The sequence below is a fragment of the Spermophilus citellus genome (assembly GCF_964194105.1).
Source record: "Spermophilus citellus genome assembly, chromosome: X".
NCBI lineage: Eukaryota > Metazoa > Chordata > Mammalia > Rodentia > Sciuridae > Spermophilus > Spermophilus citellus.
In genome coordinates this window covers 26,710,734-26,733,269 of record NC_138190.1, presented here as the reverse complement: position 1 = coordinate 26,733,269, position 22,536 = coordinate 26,710,734, and the positions used below count along the sequence as shown (strand labels likewise).

The 22,536-nt window shown below is 31.5% G+C and overlaps 1 protein-coding gene across 6 annotated transcripts in view; it reads left to right on the top strand.

The window, feature by feature from the left end:
- The window catches only part of DMD (dystrophin), a gene marked incomplete at its 3' end in the record, with an annotated part of 2,539,585 nt that overhangs the window by 1,102,690 nt on the left and 1,414,359 nt on the right, over window positions 1-22,536 (top strand). For all 6 annotated transcript variants that reach the window (XM_081277777.1, XM_081277778.1, XM_081277780.1 and 3 more), the window contains 2 exons: window positions 3,207-3,330; window positions 15,403-15,490. In XM_081277777.1, coding sequence (XP_081133903.1) covers window positions 3,207-3,330; window positions 15,403-15,490 — 212 coding nt within the window. The remainder of the gene's footprint in view (window positions 1-3,206; window positions 3,331-15,402; window positions 15,491-22,536) is intronic.

Genomic DNA, 22,536 nt, shown 5'->3' with positions numbered 1-22,536 from the left:
GAGTAGATCTGGAGACAAGTAACTAAGTGCAAGTAGTTTATTTGGACAGTGATCCCAGGAAGCAAATGAGGGAAGTGAGATAAAGAAAAGAATATAGACAATAAAATATGATACCTGAGTAGGAATCAGAGAATTGCTGGTGGTAAATGAGGCTCATTCTTGCCAGGAACCTCTGAGAGACAGAACACAGTATACTTCAAGATGGTCCAATTGAGTAATAAGGGGTTTGGGATACGTAAACATCAACTCAAAGCTCTCACTGGTTAATACTTGTCAAGTATTCTTGGTCTGTCCCATGAACTGTTCAGTAAAATCTACAGGCAAAGAGACACAAGGATTTTTATGTTGGGCCAAAGAAAAACAACAACAAAATCTAAAGTCAATATAATATTAACAATTCATGCACAAATGAAAAAGTGTTGACATTCAATTACATGAGGTTTAGAGGAATTCAGATCCCTATTCTCTTAATATCTAGTTGGGATTCTTTGGTAAATAACAAATCAGTAAATATTTATTACTAGGAAGTAGGCTCTCTTTTTGTTGGAGGACATAGAGGTGAGCTAGATGATCTAAGTTCCTATCCCATGATGCCAAAAGTCCAAGGTCAATTAACTTAAATTCTCTTGAGTCTCCCTTTCCTTATATAAGGAAGGGTAATTGGGCAGGGTAATTGGTAATGTATAAGTATAGTTTTTTGTAAGAATATAAGAAGTGTATATTTGTAAGGGTTTCTGTTTTATAAAGTTCCATATGAGTTTAATTTTAAAACAATAGCCTGAAAGTAAGTAAAACATTCTAAAAGATTCATACTAGTTAAAACCTTGAAATACTGGTTTAAAAAATCAGTTCATGGGCCTGAGGCTATAGCTCTGTGGCAAAGCACTTGCTCAGCATGTGAGAGACACTGGGTTCTATCCTCAGCACCACATAAAAATAAATAAAGGCATGCTGTCCATCTACAACTACAATAAAAAAAGAAATATGACTCTCAAATATAAAAACATCAGTCCATATGTTTGTGATAGATAATATAATTGCGTGTGATGGAACTAGCTTAATAATGTTTTATGAAAAATTCCAAAAAGTTTTAGGTCAAATTCACCTCAAGTTGTGTTGAAAATCTAATATTGACATGAAAACATTGATTAAAATAATAGACTATCATAAAAGTATTGTAAGGAGATAGTTGTCTCTTCTTCCTTGATTATACTGTACACTGCTCATATGTTTTCTTTAGGTGCCAAATTGTAGGGAACCTAAGATATGGACAAACCATGGAAAATACACTGAAATAATTAGGAATAGGCAGGATAAACTTCAGATGTCTTTTGGTGCATTTAAATCGTTTATTTCAAATATTTGAAGACAGGAATAAAGAAGTAATAGCATGGTGATTAAAATGCCTTACTTTGTATCTTAAATTTTATATTTTTCTTGTGCTCTAAAAAGGTCCTCTAAAAATTGTTCTTTTTTTCCCTAAGAATGTCTATTTGGTTTGTTTGGTTTGCTATGCTCAATAAGTTGTTGGGTTAGATGATCTCTAAATTCCCTTGTCATGGATCCTTGATTGATTTTGATAAAATCTAGGAGCTCTTTCTGAAGAAAAACACATATACCTTCAGAATTTCCAGTGATTCATTCATTCATTAATTCATTCATCACCCCTGCAACTCATCTATGACTACCCTAAAATCTATGCTTTTTTGAAGTTTTAAATTTTCTTTTGTTAAACCTACTTTCAATTTTTAGATTAAAATAATATATATTAATGATACAAAACATGTTTTAATATATGTATGTGTTATGGATGGCTAAACCATGCTAATGTACCCACTATCTCATATTTTATCATTTTTTTTTCTAGTGAGCATGTTTCAAATCTATTAACTTAATGATTTTCAGATGGAGAATATTGTTAAAAACTACAGTTGCCATTTTGTGCAATAGATCTCGTGGACTTATTCCTTCTAACTGTATATTTTCATACTTTGATTAACATCTTCCTTACTATGCCCTCCTTCTTCCAACCTCTGGTAACCAGCATTGTACTCTCTGCTTCTATGAGTTTGAGTATTTTAGAGATCTCATAATTAGTGAGATCATATATTATTAATCTTTTTGGATCTGGCTTATTTCACTTAGTATAATGCCATCCAGTTTCATCCATTTTGTCACAGATGATAGAAACTCCTTTTATAAAGCTGAATAGTATTTCATTTTGTGCATGTGTGTGTGTTTATTACATTTTCTTTATCCTTTGATCCATTAATGGACACTTGAGATTCTTCCATACCTTATCTAATCTAGATCTGAATTTAAAAAAAGTTCCAAATAACATGGTAATTGATCAGATATTTCTTGCAGCAAAATACCCTACACCAACACTTAGTAGCCTAACACAGTAGTTGTTTATCATTTCTCATATCTCTACAATGTGGGAAGTGTCCTTTGGGCACTGATTTAGCTATAATGTAGTGTCTGCTAGAACATCCATTATGCAATATTAAGCTATTATTCAAAGGGTCAGAAGGTCAGAGAAGGCCTTATTCATACGATTGTTTCTTTATGTTCTTCCATGTATCCTGTCCACATGAATACATTAAACTTCCTTAAAGCATGGTCACCTCAGAATCATTAGACTTCTTATATTAATTGCATTTGCGTTCAACAAGTGTGTATTTTAAGAGGACAAACTACAATATGCAAGTGTTTATCAAGCCCTTACTGGGATTATCTTACTAATATCCTATTTTCCATAACAAGTCACATGATCAAACCAAGAGACAATATGTTTAGAGAGTATCAGGACAAGGATATCAAAAGTATGGTTCAATGGCTACCACCAACCAGAATTTCAGTTTCTTATAAATACTTCTCAAAAAGAAAGAAACTCATCTTGGGAAGTAGTAATTTTGCAAATAGTACAAACATTCAAGCAGAGCCTGGGTAATAGCTTATAGGAGATACTGTAGAGGTGATTGCTGCATTGAGGGGAATAAAATGACCTCCATGATCATAAGACTGTACATCAAAGCCAACTTCAAATTTGAGCCTGCCTAACTAGGGAAAGAGTGGGGCTATTAACAGTAATAAAGACATCAAGAGGGAGTCTCAGATTGGGAGGAAAATGATAAATATGAATAAATTGCTTTTCTTTCCATATAGAAGAAAGAGATAATGACCTTTATTCTTTGCTGTCTTAGGTTGGATGTCGATATTACTGAACTTCACAGTTGGATTACTCGCTCAGAAGCTGTATTGCAGAGTCCTGAATTTGCAATCTATCGGAAGGAAGGCAACTTCTCAGATCTTAAAGAAAAAGTTAATGTAGGTTCTGCATTAAGTTTTAACATTTTTTTTCTATTTTGTGCTACTTGTAAACTCTCTGCCTTTTTAATTCTCTGATTTTTATTAGAGGTGGTGCGATTAAAAAAAATGATACCATGCTATTTAATATATGTTTAAAATTTATTTTGGATGTCAAGCAAAATCAAATTTTAGCCTAGGATAATCTTTTCCAGATTCTGCTGTGACAAGAAGTGTTTTTCATATATTAGAAGATGAACTTCTGTTGATTTTCCATCATATATTTTTATGTTAGCTCAAATCTAGGCTTTAGGAACTTTGCAGAACAGAACAGAATAGAATGAAATAGAGTCGAACATAATACACTCTTAGAAATTCTATGGCTGAGGCAGGAGCATCTCAAGTTAAAAGCCAGCCTCAGCAATTTAGCGATGCCCTAAACAACACAATGAGACCTTGTCTCTAAATAAAAATATAGAAAAAAGGGATGGGGATATGGCTCAGTGGTTTAGTGCCCCTGGGCTGAATCCCCAGGAACCCCCCCCCCCCAAATAGTTATTCTTTATAGTCAATAATATATGTCATAAATTATAACAGGTTTATAGTTCATATATATATATATATATTTATTTATTTATTTACCTTAATTAAAATATGTCTATCTTCCTTCAGTATTTACTTATGATGAAATAAGTAATTGCTTGTTTTTAATTCCTTTCCAAGACATTATAATTTTAACCTTCACAATAGGAAATTTTATTAACTTAATAATAGCTTTTTCATCTTCAGGGAAGTTATCAGGCTTTTATTTTTCAACTTCAACAATTATAAAACATTCATTTTAATTTACAATTGACAGCAGTTTTGAAAGAATTTCTACAAGGCTGAGTAAATAAAGGGGATAGGGCAAAAAATCTGAATGTTAAATAATTTTAGTTATATAAATGTCACATGTAAGTGTATACGTTAGTTCTGCTTTAGTTTTCTAGCATTTAATTCATGAACTACAATAGCTATTATATTATCAAATACAATGCTACCTCAGATATAAGCTCATGTTTGTTGTGGGATTGGAAATTTTGAAGAAAAACAACTACAAAGAGCTTCTGGAAGAAAACAATGCATTTTTAGACTGCTTGAGGAAAGACAATACTTTGTCAAATATTCTTAGAATTGACTCTTTATATTTACAAATTGGAAAGTTATGTTAAATTTCTTATTGGCTTTATAAAATATGCTGCTATTATCATTTTAATAAACTGGTATAAATTGTTTCAAGAAACGGGAAATATAATTACATTAGTTTCAAAATTAAACTGAATAGACAGATAACAGTATAATTATTTATTATAGAATTATAGTAGTATTTGCCTTAATGTGAAATTAGCAGAATGTCTTTTTGTAATGTGTAATTTTTTAAAAGTATATTCTTTTTTATGATATTTGAAAGAAAGTCCAAGTAGAAAAACTACCTAGAAAAGATACACTCTAACTTTCAAAGCTCATGTGATATATTTAACCACTAAAAGTATGAATCATATTGGGTATTTCATTAGCTAATTAAAATACTTTATCTGATTTATATAGTTTTCTGTTTGTCATACTATTTCTGTGTCATAAAGCAACTTTGATCAAGCAAGAAAATTGAGTTCCTGCATTTCAGGAATATAAATTCAAAAATTTTCTGTTATCATATGGTTACCTAGAAGCAATTTACATTTAATAGATTGTGTCAACGTGACAAACTAAAAGTGCTAAAAAATGTACAATATTGTATGAGTGGTTTTCTGATGCCTAGCAAGTCACCTTTATCAACTTGAACTCTCATTTTCTGAAATAACAACATCATTCTTAATTGTCTACTAAAATAGGATGTGAAATGATTTACCTAGACATTTCCTTCAGGCTAAGTATAATGTATATGTGTTAAAAGTCCTTGAGAGAAACACATAGTAATGATGATGGATATGCAGTTCAGGTGCACATTAATTTTATTAACTTCTTCACCTGTCAGTTTATGTAAGTTATTTTGAACTCATGGGAGGCCCATCTCATGAACTTGAATGGTATTAATTTATTTTTAGGCATCCATTAACAATGGCTAAACATTATTAACTCTTTTACTTGATTGCTTCATTCATTTATACCTTTCTAGTGTTTTCCGTGAACAATAATATTCAAGGCCATTGCCAATACAATTTTGTGTATTTTCAGATATGAACCCTTTAAAGTAGAGCATAATTTCTCCATCTCTGTTGACTGTGTTTTATTAATATAAGTCAAAAAATGTACTTACTTAAAAGTGGAGTCTTATGGGATCTTACTAATCAAAGTGTGTCCCCTGGATAATAAATATTAGCATTATCTGGTAGCTTGTGAGAAATATGGAATCACAGACCTAGTGAATCATAATCTGCTGTTGGACAAGTTTCACACATGATTTTTATGGCCAGAAATATTTGAAAATCAATATTCTAGGACACAGTCTGGAGTATTACCAGAATTCTAGATGTTCTTTCATTCTGTGGATGTAAACATGATTCAGAATTTTTAATTGGACTAATTCTAGCTACTCATATTCTTTTAAAAAATTTTATTAGTTATTGATAGACCTTTATCTATCTATTTGTTTATACATAGTGCTGAGAATAGAACCCAGTGCCTCACCCATGCTAGGCAAGCACTCTACTACTGAGCCACAACCCTAGCCCCATAGCTACTCATACACTTGATGCGGGTACTTGGTAATATAAATGTTGGTAATATAAATTAGTAATAAAATAACAAAATAGCCTCTTCTGACCACAAGTCAATGTAGTAGATGTCTGAGAATCAGGAACTTATACAAGGTTCTCTTGAAAGTTTTCTAATCAAGCTATTATGGTCAAAAGGCCTTGGGCTCTTTCTAGGATCTGTGCTTTCTTATACTAATCCTAAATAAAAGTTTTCACCAGGTTGCAATTGGAATCTTCAGATCAGTTAAATCTACTTTGTCTCCTATGTCTATTATCTGTGTTTACCTCTCAGAATAGGTACCTCTGTTTATCTGTCCTCCCTTTGTCTTTATGCTCTTCCCCACTCCCTTTCCTCTGCCTCATTTCCTGTGTTTTGTGCCTTCCAATAGTCTCACTGTGAACTCTTAAATCTGGTTTTCGAGACATGCCTTTCTGTTCTATAATAAGTTCATTCTGTTTGTACATGGAGACTACTTTGACTCTGAAGAACAACACTGTACCCATCTCTCTCTTATATCCCTACTCCTTTTGAATTGTTTTCCTAAATTCACAGAGCCAATTCCAAAGATACTCTTGTCTATACATGTATTTTTCCTTGCAATTTGTGTCTAGTGGCCATCAAGAGGCCCTATTAGCCACTTTAGCTTTAGTGAAATTCTTTCCTCCTTCAGTTTATGGCATACCATGTACTTACCACTGTATTCTGTTATTTTCTCATTGAAGACTTTGGTACTAAGAGTCCTTTCTGCCCAAGTTGTATATGTATTCTTAGTAATCTTAGTACCTCTCTGAGATGTCTGCTCTTTGTAAAAACCTTCCATTTCCCTATGTTCTTAAATTACTCATGCAGTTGCATAATCCTACTATAGATGTTATCATTACCCAGAATTTCTCCTTTTCTTAAATACACACTTTAACAGAATTATTGAGTGTTTTGTACAAACTTTCCATGCATTCCTACTAATACTTCTCCTTATTTTTTCTCAATTATTTCAAATGTTAAGTATCTTCTTTGCCTTTATCACCATTTGTAGTAGATGACTTTTCCTAATATTTTAGTCAAAATAATGTTTCTCAAATTATGTGTATTCATTTGTATGCTCATTGTATCTTTCCATCTGCTTTAACTCAGCTAGTTAAGCTAGTTCAGCTAGCTAATCTCTCTTTCTCTCTTTCTAATGTCATCACTGTCATGTATTAAGCACCCCTCCTCTATTAATCTGGATATCCATATCTTCAGTCCCATTCTGAGACTTAATCATCAATCTTTAAATAGTTTTTTTTAATATTTGAGGAAAATTTTTCTCTCCTAGAAACATAAACTTTTATGTTATTCAACTTCTCTATAGAAATAGACCCTATTAACTACTTTATTCTTCATGAAATTCTTTCCTTTCTTAGCTTATAGCATAGCACTAGGTACTTATTACCTTTTTTATATTTTGGTCATTTGTTCCAATTCATTTTTCTTTTAATAATATTATTCTCCACAAAACTTCTATTATTTTCCTCCAAATGTCCCCATTTCTTCCCATTTAAGTAACATCTAACTTATATGGATAGATAGATGTATGTGGATATCTAAATATATAATATATCTTTAGATCATATATTTCCTTTAAAGCCCACAGTGGGCCAATAAATTATTTACTATATGAAGGAATTATTTTTAAGCCTGCTGGAACATTTTAACACAAGCTTTGCTACCAATATGAAAGGTATAACAATTTCTGAATAAACATTTGAGTGAATAAATTATTTTTCTGTCAGAGGATAAAACTTCATTATAGAATGTTATGTGAATAGAAAATTAATTGCTTTTGAAGTCACTGTAGGACCATAGGGAATCTAGAACTTACTTTTCTTATTATTAGAGAAGATGTCATTGAAAGGAGGAGGCTTTTAAGAGATGCCAATACAGAAAAAGCATGAAAGATCATAAAGGGTTTTTATAACCTTTTTTGAAGAAGTAATGAACTTTCTTTTTTGTAACTCTTAGAATTTCTTAACATTTTTATCTTTTCCTTTATATTATTATATAATACAATTTAATTTTAGTTTGTATGTCATTATGTATTCTAGAAGTTAAAATTTTGTGATTACTAAGAATTTTCTTGACCCCTTACTGTATTATTAAGAAACCATTCCCACTGTAATTATCTATGAGCACATTTTTAGCCCATATATTCTTCACTTGAAGTTGTGTATAGTAAATATTTTAGAATTTTAGTAGTTACTTCTAAATATATGATCATATATTAATCAGATACTGATAAAGTATTAAATATTTTACATATTAATAAAATATTATCAAAACTGTTTTATTTTATTATATGAATAGCTTTAAGAAATAGTAATTTTATGTATGTATGCCCAGACATTCACATATATGATAAATAGATACATAGAGGGAAGTGGACAAACACAAAAGCCCTTTTTTTAATTTCCTGGAGAAAAATATTAGAAAAATATACTAATGCCAAGGGAAGATGTGTGTTAAAAAATAAGGTGACTTCATTGAGATAGATGTAATTATCAATATTTAATGCCAAAATAAACATTGTACCTGGCAAAAAGAAAATCGGTAATTTTCATGAAAAACCTTTCTATGTAGTAGCAAGAATTGAAATCAGACTATAAATATTTGGAATAATTTTGAAGATGAAATACACAGAAAGTAGAGGCCATGGTTGAAAATTGTTCAGATGATACCCTTGACCTTGAATACATGTAGAAAGCCAGATGCCATGGCACACACCTGTAATCCTAGTGGCTTGAGAGGCTGAGGCAGGGGAATTGTGAGTTCAAAGCCAGCTTCAGCAATTTAGCAAGACCCTAATCCTAAAAAGGTTTGGGGTTGTGGCTCAGTGTTTAAGTTCCCATAGGTACAATCCCTGGTACTGAAAAGAAAAGAAAACAAATGGAAAGCTTGTGTGTGTGTGTGTGTGTGTGTGTGTGTGTGTGTGTGTGCGTGCGTGCGCGCGCGCACATGCATATGTGTGTGTATACGTATATATTCTTTATATAAAAATATGCATATGTGTGTGTTTGGGTATATATATAGAGAAAAGGCATGAGGATAAGATCCATGGAAGAGGAACATTGGGGTAAGACTTATTAAGTTTTGACTTACTGATTGTATATGCTACTTTTGTTTTCTCTTGGATAATTTTTTTTTTAAAGAGAGAGTGAGAGAGGAGAGAGAGAGAGAGAGAGAGAGAGAGAGAGAGAGAGAGAGAGAGAGAGAGAGAATTTTTTTTAATATTTATTTTTTAGTTCTCGGCGGACACAACATCTTTGTTGGTATGTGGTGCTGAGGATCGAACCCGGGCCGCACGCATGCCAGGCGAGCGCGCTACCGCTTGAGCCACATCCCCAGCCCAATAATTTTTAAAATATTATCAGGACATAATCTGGAGATCAGGGTGATATGCCTAATTCCCAATCTGATTTGCAGTTTTTAGAAAACTTTCTTTTAATCCATTCTTACTTTACTGAGCTTGCAGCATTTCTCCCCATAGGCTGGTTCTATGATTGCTATATATATATATATATATCATTGCTAGAATTTGTTACCTATTTTCTCATGCATCCAGGAAAAGAAAATTGCATGTGGCAGCCCTATGCTACAATAGACTTCATGTTCTGTATTGACTATGTATCAGGCTCTATTCTAGATATTGGAGAGAAAGTAGAGAAAGAAATAGATGAGGATATATGGCATTATATGGTTTATATTCCAGTAGAGAATATGTAAATAAAGCAAGATTAATATACAAAACATTTGGAATGTTAGTAATAAATGTCAAAGAGAAAAATACAGGAGAAAATAGGGCCAGGTGGCATGTATTCATATGTGTATATCAGTGTGTGTAGATAGAATGCACTCAAAATACTGAGGAAATATTATCTAAGTAAATATCAATGAGCAGTGACAAATTTACATATAACCAAGGTAGGAACTTTTCATACATGAGGGAGAGTGTATAATATATATCTGTGTAGCACGAGCATGCCTCTGGTGTCAGAGAACAACAAAGTGTGAGGCTGGAGCATAATAACCAAGGTATTTGGTAGCAGAGGAAGAATTCAGAGAGTTTAAATAGATTAGGGTCAGGCAAAGCTATCATAAGGACCTGAACTTTTACTCAGCTGTAGAGTTAACTCTGTCATGACTGGCATTCTCTACTGCCTTGAGAATATGTCACTAAAGAGCAAAAGTAGAAGTTAGAAGACCATACAATAGTAAATTTTGAAGCATCCTAATCTTCCAGAGATGTTGGGATACTTTGATACATTAATAGTCATAGTGATAGCATCTCTTTCTGGATAGTTTGGAGATTATATTTTTGCAGTGCTAGGAATGGAACCTAAGGTCTTGCACATTTGAGGCAAGGACTTTACCCCTGAGCTCCATCATCAACCCAAGCCAAGAGTATTTCTGATCCTTTTGTGAGGTTTGGAAGAAAGAGAGCATTCAAGAAAGATTCTAACTTCCTGAGCAGTGTTTCTTTGTTTTTTTTTGTTTGTTTGTTTGTTTGTTTTGTTTTTTTGCTGCTTTTTATTTTGCCTGAACAAATGGATTGTCTCAGAATACTCCAAATTTCCAAATCTAGAATTTAGGGAGATGATTCAGAACCAATCAGGGAGAATGAATATAGGTGCCTTTTGAGGTTAGAGGAAAACTGTGTGCATGTGGTCCAGCAAGCTAACTTAATAAATACTTTCAAGAAGAAAATGGAATTCTCTGAATCAAATTATGATAAGTAAGCTGAGGTCTGAGAATCAGCCATTGACTATAGTAACCTGGAAGTAAGTGTTGTCTTTGATATAGTAATTTTGATGGGAATAAATAAGGGAATATGCAGGAGGACTAAATTACTTTGTTTTTGTGTTTGGTTTGCTTTGGTGTCAAACCAGTTTTTACTGTGCAACATAGATCGTTAGAAGGCCAATGTCTTCCCTGATGGCACATAATTCTTTAAAGGAAACCATATGTCCTTCTTTTTCCAACAATGTATTTCTCATCAGTCTTTGTTTTTGTTTGTTGTGTGATGTGACTCTACTTTTACATTTTCTGTATTTTAATGCATGTTTCTGCAAAAAAGGAGAGAAAGTAGAAACACTTGGAACTACTGATCTAAATTATTTTAAAACAGAATTCCATATATTTCATTTGAAGTCAAATACCTGTGTGGTTCTATCCCAAGAGAAAGCAGTTTCAGTGATGTTTATTTAATCAATTTTGTTAACACTTAAAATGTGGTTATTTGGATACTTCTTACACATTTTTGTAAGTCAGGTGTTTTAATCAGATGTTGATGTCAGAAGTTTTTCCTCAAATTCTAAGATTATTAAGATGACTTTTAATGAGAACAAGTACATATTGTCATTCGTCTGATACTGTTTCAGTTTATGTCACAACATTTGTCTCAGCTTAATAATTCCTAGTTTGACATTTTACTGTGGAAATTTTCTTTCTTTAAAAAATAAGTTATGTGAAGAGCCTTTTTTAGTCCCCTCAGAAGTTCTGGATTGTAGGTATTCTATTTTTTTTACACAGAAAACATTGTGGCGGGGCTGGGGATGTGGCTCAAGCGGTAGCGCGCTCGCCTGGCATGCGTGCGGCCCGGGTTCGAGCCTCAGCACCACATACCAACAAAGATGTTGTGTCCGCCGAGAACTAAAAAATAAATATTAAAAAATTCTCTCTCTCTCTCTCTCTCTCTCTCTCTTTAAAGAAAAAGAAAACATTGTGGATCAGAAAGTTTGAATCACTTTGTTAAGGACAAACATCTAGTAGATAGATGTAGACAGAACTTAATTCAAGTGAGGGAAAAAAACAGTTCTCCAAAACATTTCTTTTCATTACCTTTTTTACCAACTTCTTGCTACCCTATGATTGATTATTTTTAATTGACCATCTGCAACTGTATCTGAAATGAAATATTTGCTGGACTCTTAATTGCCATTGACCCTTTGCACTATTCAAGGCATATTTGTGACCATATTCTTCTTCATTTTCTAATACTCCTCTATGAAGGGATTCCCCTGTTGATAGGTAACATAATGAGGATATCATCTGCACATAGATATTAAAAGTGCATTCCCTGCTTCTTTCCAGGGCCTTTGTCTCTATATATGCACCAGTGATGTGGTTTGCAAATAATATACATCTAGTAATGTAGCCAGGTAATTGAAGTATATAGGGCCTGGTAATCAGCCTGTGGACTGTCAGTGTCCATTATGAGTATTCAGGCATTCCTTCTGTTATTTTGGGGTCCATGCTGAATTAATAATGCCTCAATTATTTCAATATTCCTAACTACCTTCAAACTAAAAACTCACCCTTGCTGAATTGTGTTCTGTTAGGCTCAAGTCTGTTTGATTTTCTTTTTTTTTTTTTTTCCCCAATGAAACATCCCTAGAAGCAATAGATTATGTTTGAAAGAAACCTGAATTTGAAATGGAGGAGCATGGTACTAATATTGGACTTAAAACTTTTCAATTGTGTGTCCTTTGATCTGTGATTCAATTTTTTTTTGATGCCCCATTTTTTCTTATATAATATTAGATAACATAATGCTGGCTCATTCTTCCTCACACTTATTATGACATGCATTTAAAATCATACCTATAAAAAACCAGTAAGAAACTTCATTTTAACATGATTATTCTGAAGTTTTCAAATTTTCTATAAGTTGCTTTGTGCCTCACTTTCTTCTTTTATGAAAATGGGAGAGTAATAGTAACAGATCCATAGATTGTTATTTTATCATGGTGGTGGTTGTTATTGTTATTACTTGTATTAGAATTACTGGCCTAATGTGGTCAACAGAACAAGATATTTAAGCTCAAATATTATCCATGAGATATTCAAAGTTTGGCTGTTAGCATTACTATTTGGTTAGCTCATCAGATGCTTAGAATAAAGAGAATATGATCATGGCATTTTAAAAGCCGTTGTTAATTTATTGTCATTGTTTATGAAGACCAGATGGTGTTCCGAGTCTTCCCTTTATGTAATTTCATGTAAAACATAAAAAAACCCCAAAACACATAAAATACAAACCATTCTGAGAAGAGAAACTCTAACTTGCAATTCAAAGAATACCAGTTGACTCCATTTTTTTATTATTCGCCTTGTTCACTTATGGCATTAGTGTTTTTTTTTCTCACTGATTTATTTCCCAATGTAGTTAAAAGCAAAAATACCCACATCTTGTTTTTAAGAGATGTAGATATTATAGATTTACTTAGAATATGCTCATTTTTCTCTAATAAACTGGTTTAAAATTCTTGGGGAATGATATTTACCTTTTAACAGGGAATATGTTAAGTGTTAAAAAATGTGCCAATTCAATGCTAAGGACAGGGAAGTTAGAACTCAAAAGTTAAGGAATTGAGGAAATAGGAATTTTATATTCTTCTTTGGGCTTTAACTGGATGTTGTTTGTGGCTGCATTATTTTCATGGAATTTTCAGTTCAACCAGCCAGTTGGAACCTACCATATCTGTCTGCATGTTTGTGGAAACAATTCAGTACTAACTTTCGAAAGTGAATTTCAAGACAATCCAGAATGTTAGCCTGTTGATTAGAATGAGATTGTGGGATCATAAAATCAAATACCAATGCAACCTGTGTAATTTGAAAGTTTCAAGCAGAATCCAAGATACTAAAATTTGTCTATCACCTTCAAAATTTGTTGACTTGTGAGGAAAAAAGTGTTTTCTTTTGCTATTATTCACAGTATAATATAAAATATGTATTTTTAAGTTGGGATGTAGTTATTAAAAATAAGGCTATCACATTATAATGTTTCATTTCATTCTTCAATTATTCTAAACTTTAATATTTTATACATCCTTTTATTTGCTTGGGAAAGAGGCTAGTCTAGATGAATGCTTATTTCTATGGAAGTATTTCTGATGCTGCCATATTTTTGATATTTACATTCATAACTTTATATTTATTTGATTTCAAATGAAAGACACAAAATCTGCATTGTACAATTACAGTTAACTCTGGTCATGTGTAGATATTTAAATTTAAATTAATGAAATGACATTAGATAAAATTAAGTTAAAATGTAATTCCTCTGTCATCCTGGCTGACTTTTAAGTGTTCAATACCAATATGTAGCTATTGGCTTCCATACTGGACAAAACAAATATTGCACATTTCCTTCCTTGCATAAGTTTCTGTTCAACAATGCTGCAAGTGTGCATGTGTCTATTATACCCCCTCCCACATATACTCCAGTATTATACTGTGTAATATTTGTTTAAATGCCTGTAAGTATGAATATGATTTTGAAAAATAGTCCTTCCTCAAACTCAGGTAAAATCAGTTTTATAACTATTATTTTATCACAGAGATTATTGTTCTTACTATATGCTAATTGCAATGTAGCTTTCTTTTCTGTTAGTGTTTATGATTTAAAACATATGACATATGTTATAGACACATCTTTTTATGAGTATAGTAGTATAGAGTTCCGCATTTTGGTTTAAAAATTGAAATATTAGCTAAAGTCAATGGTATACAATACTACTTTTTAATAGATTTTTTAATATTTATTTTTTAGGTGTAGATGGACATAACACAATGCCTTTATTTTTATGTGGTGCTGAGGATTGAACCCAGGTCCACCTGTGCTAGGCGAGAGCTCTACTGCTGAGCCACAATCCCAGCCCCAATACTACTTTTTGTTAATTTAAATTTTGTAACTTTTGTTTAAAAGTTAACTGTGATTAGGAGGGATGAACAAAGGAATTTAGAAAGTTCTTTCAAACTGAACCCAATGTTCCTGGAAATTGGAGTATGTAGGCTATTTTACATAAAAATATTAGCCTACGGTCTTGTATTTAAATCTATTTTTTATGCTAAATTATTCATACTTATAGCACTTTATACTTTTTCTATATTAGTGGATTCTTAATTTGACTTTTAATACTATTACTGAAAACAGAAATATATTTAGTATCAGTGATATATCTTTAAATGATTAATTTCATTTTAATTATCTAATATTTTGTCTTTCATTGTTATGATTTGCCCTTTTACTTCCTTCTTTTTAAGTAGTATAACATTATAATGTATCAGAAATAATTACAAAAATAAGTTTAGAAAATAGAAATCTTATTAAAAATAGCAATTCAGGATGAAAATGTCTTTTGCTTTTACTGCCATTTTGATGCTTTTGGTGACAAAAGAGTTGAGAAAAATATCTGTAGATTTCTGCAATAAGCTGACAGTGAAATATCTTATGGCTTGGAAGGGCAAATAGAAGTTATAATTACTGTGTAGATTCACAATCCTTGTATTGAAATACTCACCTTTGCTATCATGCTGCAGGCCATAGATCGAGAAAAAGCCGAGAAGTTCAGAAAACTGCAAGATGCCAGCAGATCAGCTCAGACCCTGGTGGAACAGATGGTGAATGGTAATTACATGGAGTTGATTTAGATAATCTTCTTAGGGATTTGATAAACACATAGGTTCATATTTATCAGCTGAATTATATTAGACAAGCACTACTTGAATACAAATTTAAATTAAAGGTTATTTGTTTTTTCATTCTTTCTTAATGCTAAGCAAATTATTAGGGGAAATTCAACTTGTGTCCATTGGTAGAAAATGTGATGTGGTAGAATATTTTAATGCAAATATGAATAATTTAAGAAGGTTTATAGAAATAATTGGTGATGAAGGCAATTGTATATAATACATTAAAGTGAGTATAATCTGATTGCAAGTAAGTTTTTCCAATACATTTTTCCAAAAAGACTAATATTATATGGAAGATTCTAAACTAATACCTGTTTTCTAGCTGTATATTTACATTTTCTATATTAAGCTTGTGTCTTTCTTCACTTAATAAACATCTCTTGGAGGAATCTCATTTTTAACTAATTGTTTTTATTTTTTGTATTTTTTTAAAATAATCTGTTTTAATTAGTTATACATGACAATAGAATGTATTTTGGCACATCATACATAAATGAAGCATAAACAACTTCTCATTCTTCTGGTTGTACATGAGGTAAATTACACAGGTCGTGTAATCATATGTACACATGGGGTAAAAATGTGCAACTAATTCTATTGTAGTACCCCCATACCCTCACTCCTCCCTTTACTTCCTGCTATCTAATCCACAGTATCTCTGTCCATGCCCCTTATTATGAATTAGGATCCGCATGTCAGAGAAAACATTGGGCCTTTGGTTCTTTGGGATTGGCTTATTTCACCTAGTATAATTTTCTCCATTTCCATCCATTTATTGGCAAATGCCATAATTTCATTCTTCTTTAAGACTGAGTAATAGTCCATTGTGTGTGTGTATATATATATATATATATATATATATACACACACACACACTACAATATCTTTATCCATTCATCTGTTTTGAAGGGCACCTAGGTTAGTTCCATAGTTTAGTTATTTTGGATTGAGCTGCTGTAAACATTGATATAAGTTAATTTTTAGTGAGATAAAAATACAATGTTAATATATTTCTTTTTATGAAGGAAATAAAATTAATCTTTGCTAACACTAGATACCTCAAAGTTATCTGTGTAAAACATTATTGATATGAAATATGAACAAATTTTCAAAATTTCATTGCTATAGTATTATATTTATTTTCAGATAAAAGTAATGTTATGAAAATCATAAATGCCATTTTATTTTGTAAAGGATATACTTATAATAATATCGTAAACAAATATAACACATGTTTTTGTTTTACATGTCAGCTTTTTATGGAATCTTCCAGATTCTGCAACATAAATTCTGTATATGAATTATTTTTTACATTAATTGCTACGTTGGCACTATAAAAATTCAATGAGTCAATGATCTTAATAGGAAATCAATTCATTTTTTTCTTCTAATGAGCCACATGACTATTTGCTTAAAATAAGAACAAGTTAATGTGACAGCTTAGAATTGGGTTAATAATTAATTAATATATAGATAATGAAAAGTATTAATAGGTTATTTTTTAGATACATGTGATTTGGTGATTTTAGTTGATGGTTTAACAGCATATTCATGTTAAATTATATGATCTAAAATATTATTTTAATTGTTATATAATCCCCCCTAGAAACTATATTATTATTTTTCATTTGAATAAGCTAATGTAATGTCTGTATTTTCTTTTTTCATTGTGTTTTTAATGATGGGAACAATAAAAATAATTTAAAAACATCTAAAACCAATATGGTACTAGGAATTGAAATCAAGGCTTATTGCATGCTACGCAAGTACTTTGCCACTGAGCCACAAGTCCACAGTCTTTATTTTTTAAATGGTCTAATTTTTAAAATTATTGATAGATCTCCATTTTATTTATTTATTTATATGTGGTGCTGAGAAATGAACTCAGTGCCTCACACATGCTAGGCAAGTGCTCTACCATGGAACCACAACCCCCAAATGGTCTAATTTTAACAATTAAATATCAAGCATAACTCACCTCAGATTATCTGATATTAGCAGACACTGAATTATTTTAAAAAGTATTTAAACACTTAGAAATAAAAGAAATGATTTATATTTTTGGTATGTGAAACTATTTATAAGTGTTGAAATGATCATTGACTAGTGAGAATATCAGTTTTCCAAACTGTTGTCGTATCTCTAATTTTCGGAAGCATAGAGAATAAAACAGGACATTTAGTAAGTCCTTAGTAAATATTAATTGATTAAATTCTGTTTCACAAAACAAAATTAAGATGATAATTAAGATAAAAACATTGCATAAATTGCTGAGGCTGGCTTTGAACTTGAGATCCTCCTGCCTCAGCCTCTAGAGCTGCTAGGATTATAGGCATGTGCCATCTCGCCTGGCTGTTTGATTTTAACTTGTAATTTCCTAATGACAAAAGAATTAAACATTTTTTCATATGCTTAAAAAAAAAGATAAAAACATTGGTAATATTTTTAGAAAACAACCATGCAGTAGCAAATGCCTATAATCCCAGTGGCTGGGGAAGCTGAGGCAGGCAGATATCAACTTTAAAGCCAGCCTCAGGAAAAGCGAGGCACTAAGCAACTTAGTAAGACCCTTTCTCCAAATAAAATACAAAATAGAGCTGGAGGTGTGACTGAGTGGTCAAGTGCTCCTGAATTCATTCTCTGGTAATAATAATAATAATAATAATAATAATAATAATAATAAGGAGGAGGAGGAGGAGGAGGAGGAGTCGTCGTCCTCATCATCTTCAAGCTACCTATATGTTATATTAGTGAAGATATGATTAATTGATACATGCTTAGGCTGGAGTTTGGTCCATAAACAGGATAATTATTTAAAATGACCATATCTCTACTCTCCCATTAAATAAAAATAATTTACATAATTACTATCAAAATATTCTGAATTCTGCTTTCATCCTTTTTATCTTTCAAAAACATTGTATAGTATTTATTTTCTATGATTGTACAAATAGTGAAATAAGTCAGACACAAAATTAGTGCCTTGAGTACCTGTCTAGGTTTATTTAAGAGAAACTCCTAACCCTAGTTTTGAATACTTCTACCAGAGAGCCAAGAACTAAAGTTCACTGGTGTAGTTCATGAAGCTGAAATGTAAATTAAGCTTTCTGTATAACAGGATTCCCAACAATTACCTCACTAAATCACTTAAACATACAAGTCCAGAATCATCTTTCTTACATTTGTTCTATGGGGTTTTAATTACCATACTTCATTTAGCATCTCATGCAATTAGATATTCCTTTAAACCATATATACTTTCCACAAAAATTAAGATAAAGGCAAATCATTTTTACACAATGTTATAATATTTTTTTTAATTTTATTTTTTTTAGAAACTTGCAGCTGACCCTTTAGGTTGGGGGATCAGGTACCACTCTGCTGCAAGTTTTTTGTTTGTTTGTTTGTTTGTTGTTTTTTTTTAGAGAGAGAGAGGATTTCAATATTTATTTTTCAGCCTTTGGCAGACACCACATCTTTGTTGTATGTGGTGCTGAGGATCGAACCTGGGCCGCACAAATGCCAGGTGAGCGTGCTACCACTTGAGCCACATCCCCAGCCCACAATGTTATAATATTATACCATCAACATAAATATATATCTATAATATGTATGCATCTATATGTCTATATGCATGAATTCTATTTTGTCATGGTAAAACACTGAATATTCATAGTGTAAACATGTGTATGAAGACCAAGTATAGCTATTATAGATTATGAAAGGAAAACATTTTATGAACTATATATGTTCACATTTATAGCAAATTGAATTTTCTACTTAAAATCATTTTCTAAAAGATTAAATTATTTCTTAAAAATTTACAGTGATTTTGGAACTCTTCTTGTCTACAAAATGGAACTCCAAGACATGACAAAAAATTGTCATAATTTACATTTTTACCTCAGGTTTGAACTGAAATAGTCCATTAGATTTATTTACAAAAAACATCTCTCCATTTCCAAACACTTGTGAAACACCAATGTTTTAACACACTTAAATAATGCAGAAAATTAAATCCATGGTGCTGACAGCACTTTACTGAAGAATTTAAGAAATGTGCTGAGAAAGAGGAAGTGAAAAAACTGCAAAAATATACCAATGTAGAGAAATTTGGTATGATTTAAAAGTGATTCATCTCTTTATTAAATCTGTTTTTTGAACTAACATTAAAATTTATTCTTTCTATGCCAAAATCAATTGGTTAGATAAGGATGGAGAGCAGCTTGAAAGGGTATTGGAATAGATTTTGCATACATATAATGTTTGTGAATTTTATCATTAATATATTAAATTAGGATCATACATTTAGCTTCAAGACATTGATAATGTCCTAGAGCTTTAGTGAAGGTAGGTAGGAGACTAGTTTTGGTGTATAGTGAACTATTTATATGTTCCTCTCACTGTTACACTGAAAGGGGAGTTTCTAAATTCTTTATTTGCTTTCTTTTTTAAAAGGAAACAAGACAACCTTCTTTAAAATTTAATTTCATACTTTTATTTAAATGCATAAATGGTATAAAATAATTTAAAATTTAGAACATTTTTCCCATTTAATACAGCAAATAATCTTGCCAATTCTTCAGTAACATGTAACATAGATGACTCAGTACTGGGGTCCTAAGGCATTATTTTGAGTTGTTTTAAACTGTTTACTTCAAGGCAAACTTTTTCAGTATGTTATACAGATTGTGGAATTTTAAGACAATCCAAATCTCATCATGCACATTTTTATACCTAAACCCATGTACTTTGTTTATATCTATTTAGAAGGATATTTCATTCTTAATTTTTATATCAATTACTATTCTTGTATGAATACATACAACCTCTTTATCAGTCAGGTAAAACATAAAGAAGGCCCAGCTTACATAATTTTCCTTTATTACTATTGAAATTACCAGTTATATCAAAATATTAATTTGATATATATCCATAGCTCAAGTTTCCAATCCTTAAGCTAAAAAAATGGCTTCATCACAATTTCCAGAGGAGATACTACAATATCATTATATAATAGGGTAAATGGTGTTTTCTGCATTGAATTGTGCTTCATTTTCAACTTCTAAGTGTGATTTTCAGTGTATTAGTTAAGCGCCTGAAGGCAAACACATTAAGGAAAAGTTTAAATAAAAGTAATGATTATTAGTATATTAGACTAAAAGAATATATCAAAACTATTATCCCCTGAGTGCTAGATTATAGTACTTAAGGTAACACCTAATGGTAAGTATGTTAAGGATTGTAATTAAATAGCACAGAATGATAATTCAGATAAGGGCTTCTCTTATGTATAAGGTTAACTAACTCCATTTTTAAATACTTTGGTTTATAGTTCCTTAAATATTTTCAAATAAATAATGATGTTTAAGCTTAGGCAACAAAATTTTATCAGATGTGCTAAGGAAGAGATCTTAATCAGTTTGGCTCATATCAAAATCACACCTCTCACAATTTTTTTTTCACATCACTGAAGGATTTTCAGTAGTAGCAACTCCTATAATTATCTATTTTAATATGAAGACATTTGGTAATAGGTCTTTATATCAATGGAGCATGGATATAATTCTTTCTCTGGTAATCCAGCCCCTTCATTATGAATAAGTACATAAGTACATATATAGTACATAAGTACATATAAGCCTTACATAAGTACATATAGGTCTTGTTTTATTGCTTCTTTAGTTCTGGGCAATTTGTGTTTCCTCTTTGTACATGACACTTAGAATGAAACTCAACACAGAGTTCACGTATAATAAATGTTATTTGATATATTTTTCTTGGATTAATTATAATCACCAAAAGGTAGAGACTCTGTGCATGTGTTTGTGCATGCATATGAAAGGAGGGCATCATGGTGTCCACTGTTGTTGAGGGGAATCAATGACAAAACCAAATACCAATTGCAAAAAACAAATAATAGGAACCCGACTTCTTTTTCTAAAAATTCCATGGAAATAAAAATGGGATAGGGCTGGGGTTGTAGCTCATTGGTAGAGCATTAGACTAGCATGTGAGAGACACTGGGTTTGATTCTTAGCACTACGTAAAAATAAATAAATAAAAGTGTCCATCTACAACTAAAAATATTTTTTAAATGGGATATATTAGTAAATCTTTGGTTTGTCTTAACTAGGGTCCCAACAGTTACATACATACCAACATTCATACATACATAAATCTACAAGTGCGCGCGCACACACACAGACACACACACACACACACACACACACACACATATATATATATATATATATATATATATTATTGGTTTTTAAAAGGAACTGCTCTTAAAAATGGCCTAGCAGTTTTATAAAAGTTGGTAAAGTCATGGAAGCCTCTAGAATTTAGTCTCAGAATTCAGCCTTGTCTTCATGGATTCTGAATAAATTTATACTACATGATAGACTGTTATTTGAATACCAAATGGACTTGTAAAGACCCTCACTTAAAGTGCAACAAAAATAGGATACTGTTTTAGTGACTTTAAATTTTTATTCCAAATAGTCTTCTAATTCATGTTTTTGCATTATTCTACCCTGGCTTCATAGCTAATGATGAATATACTTGATGAGAAATGCTTCACTTTAAGTGGCAGTTCTGAAGTACTTGCATGGAAGGTGGTGCACAATTAAAATTATTCTAACAGTCTGTTATGCACTGTACACAAGTAATAAAATTAATGGATGCGCTTCAAGTAATGATCCATTTCCTCTAGGTGCAATATATTTATTCATAGAATATTTCAGGGGTTGTTTAGAATATGAGATGTGAATGGATTATGATCCATTATCCCTGAGATTATAATGTGCTACTACAAAGTGGTTTCCACAAGTATTGTTCATAATGCCTGGTGAGTTAGTGTTTGTATTCTTGAATAGCTAACAAAAATTAGAAAATCAGGTGCTCACACGATTGATACTTAAATTTGGCAGGTAGTTATTCTTACAAACTACCATAAAACTTTGTATTTTCTGTTAA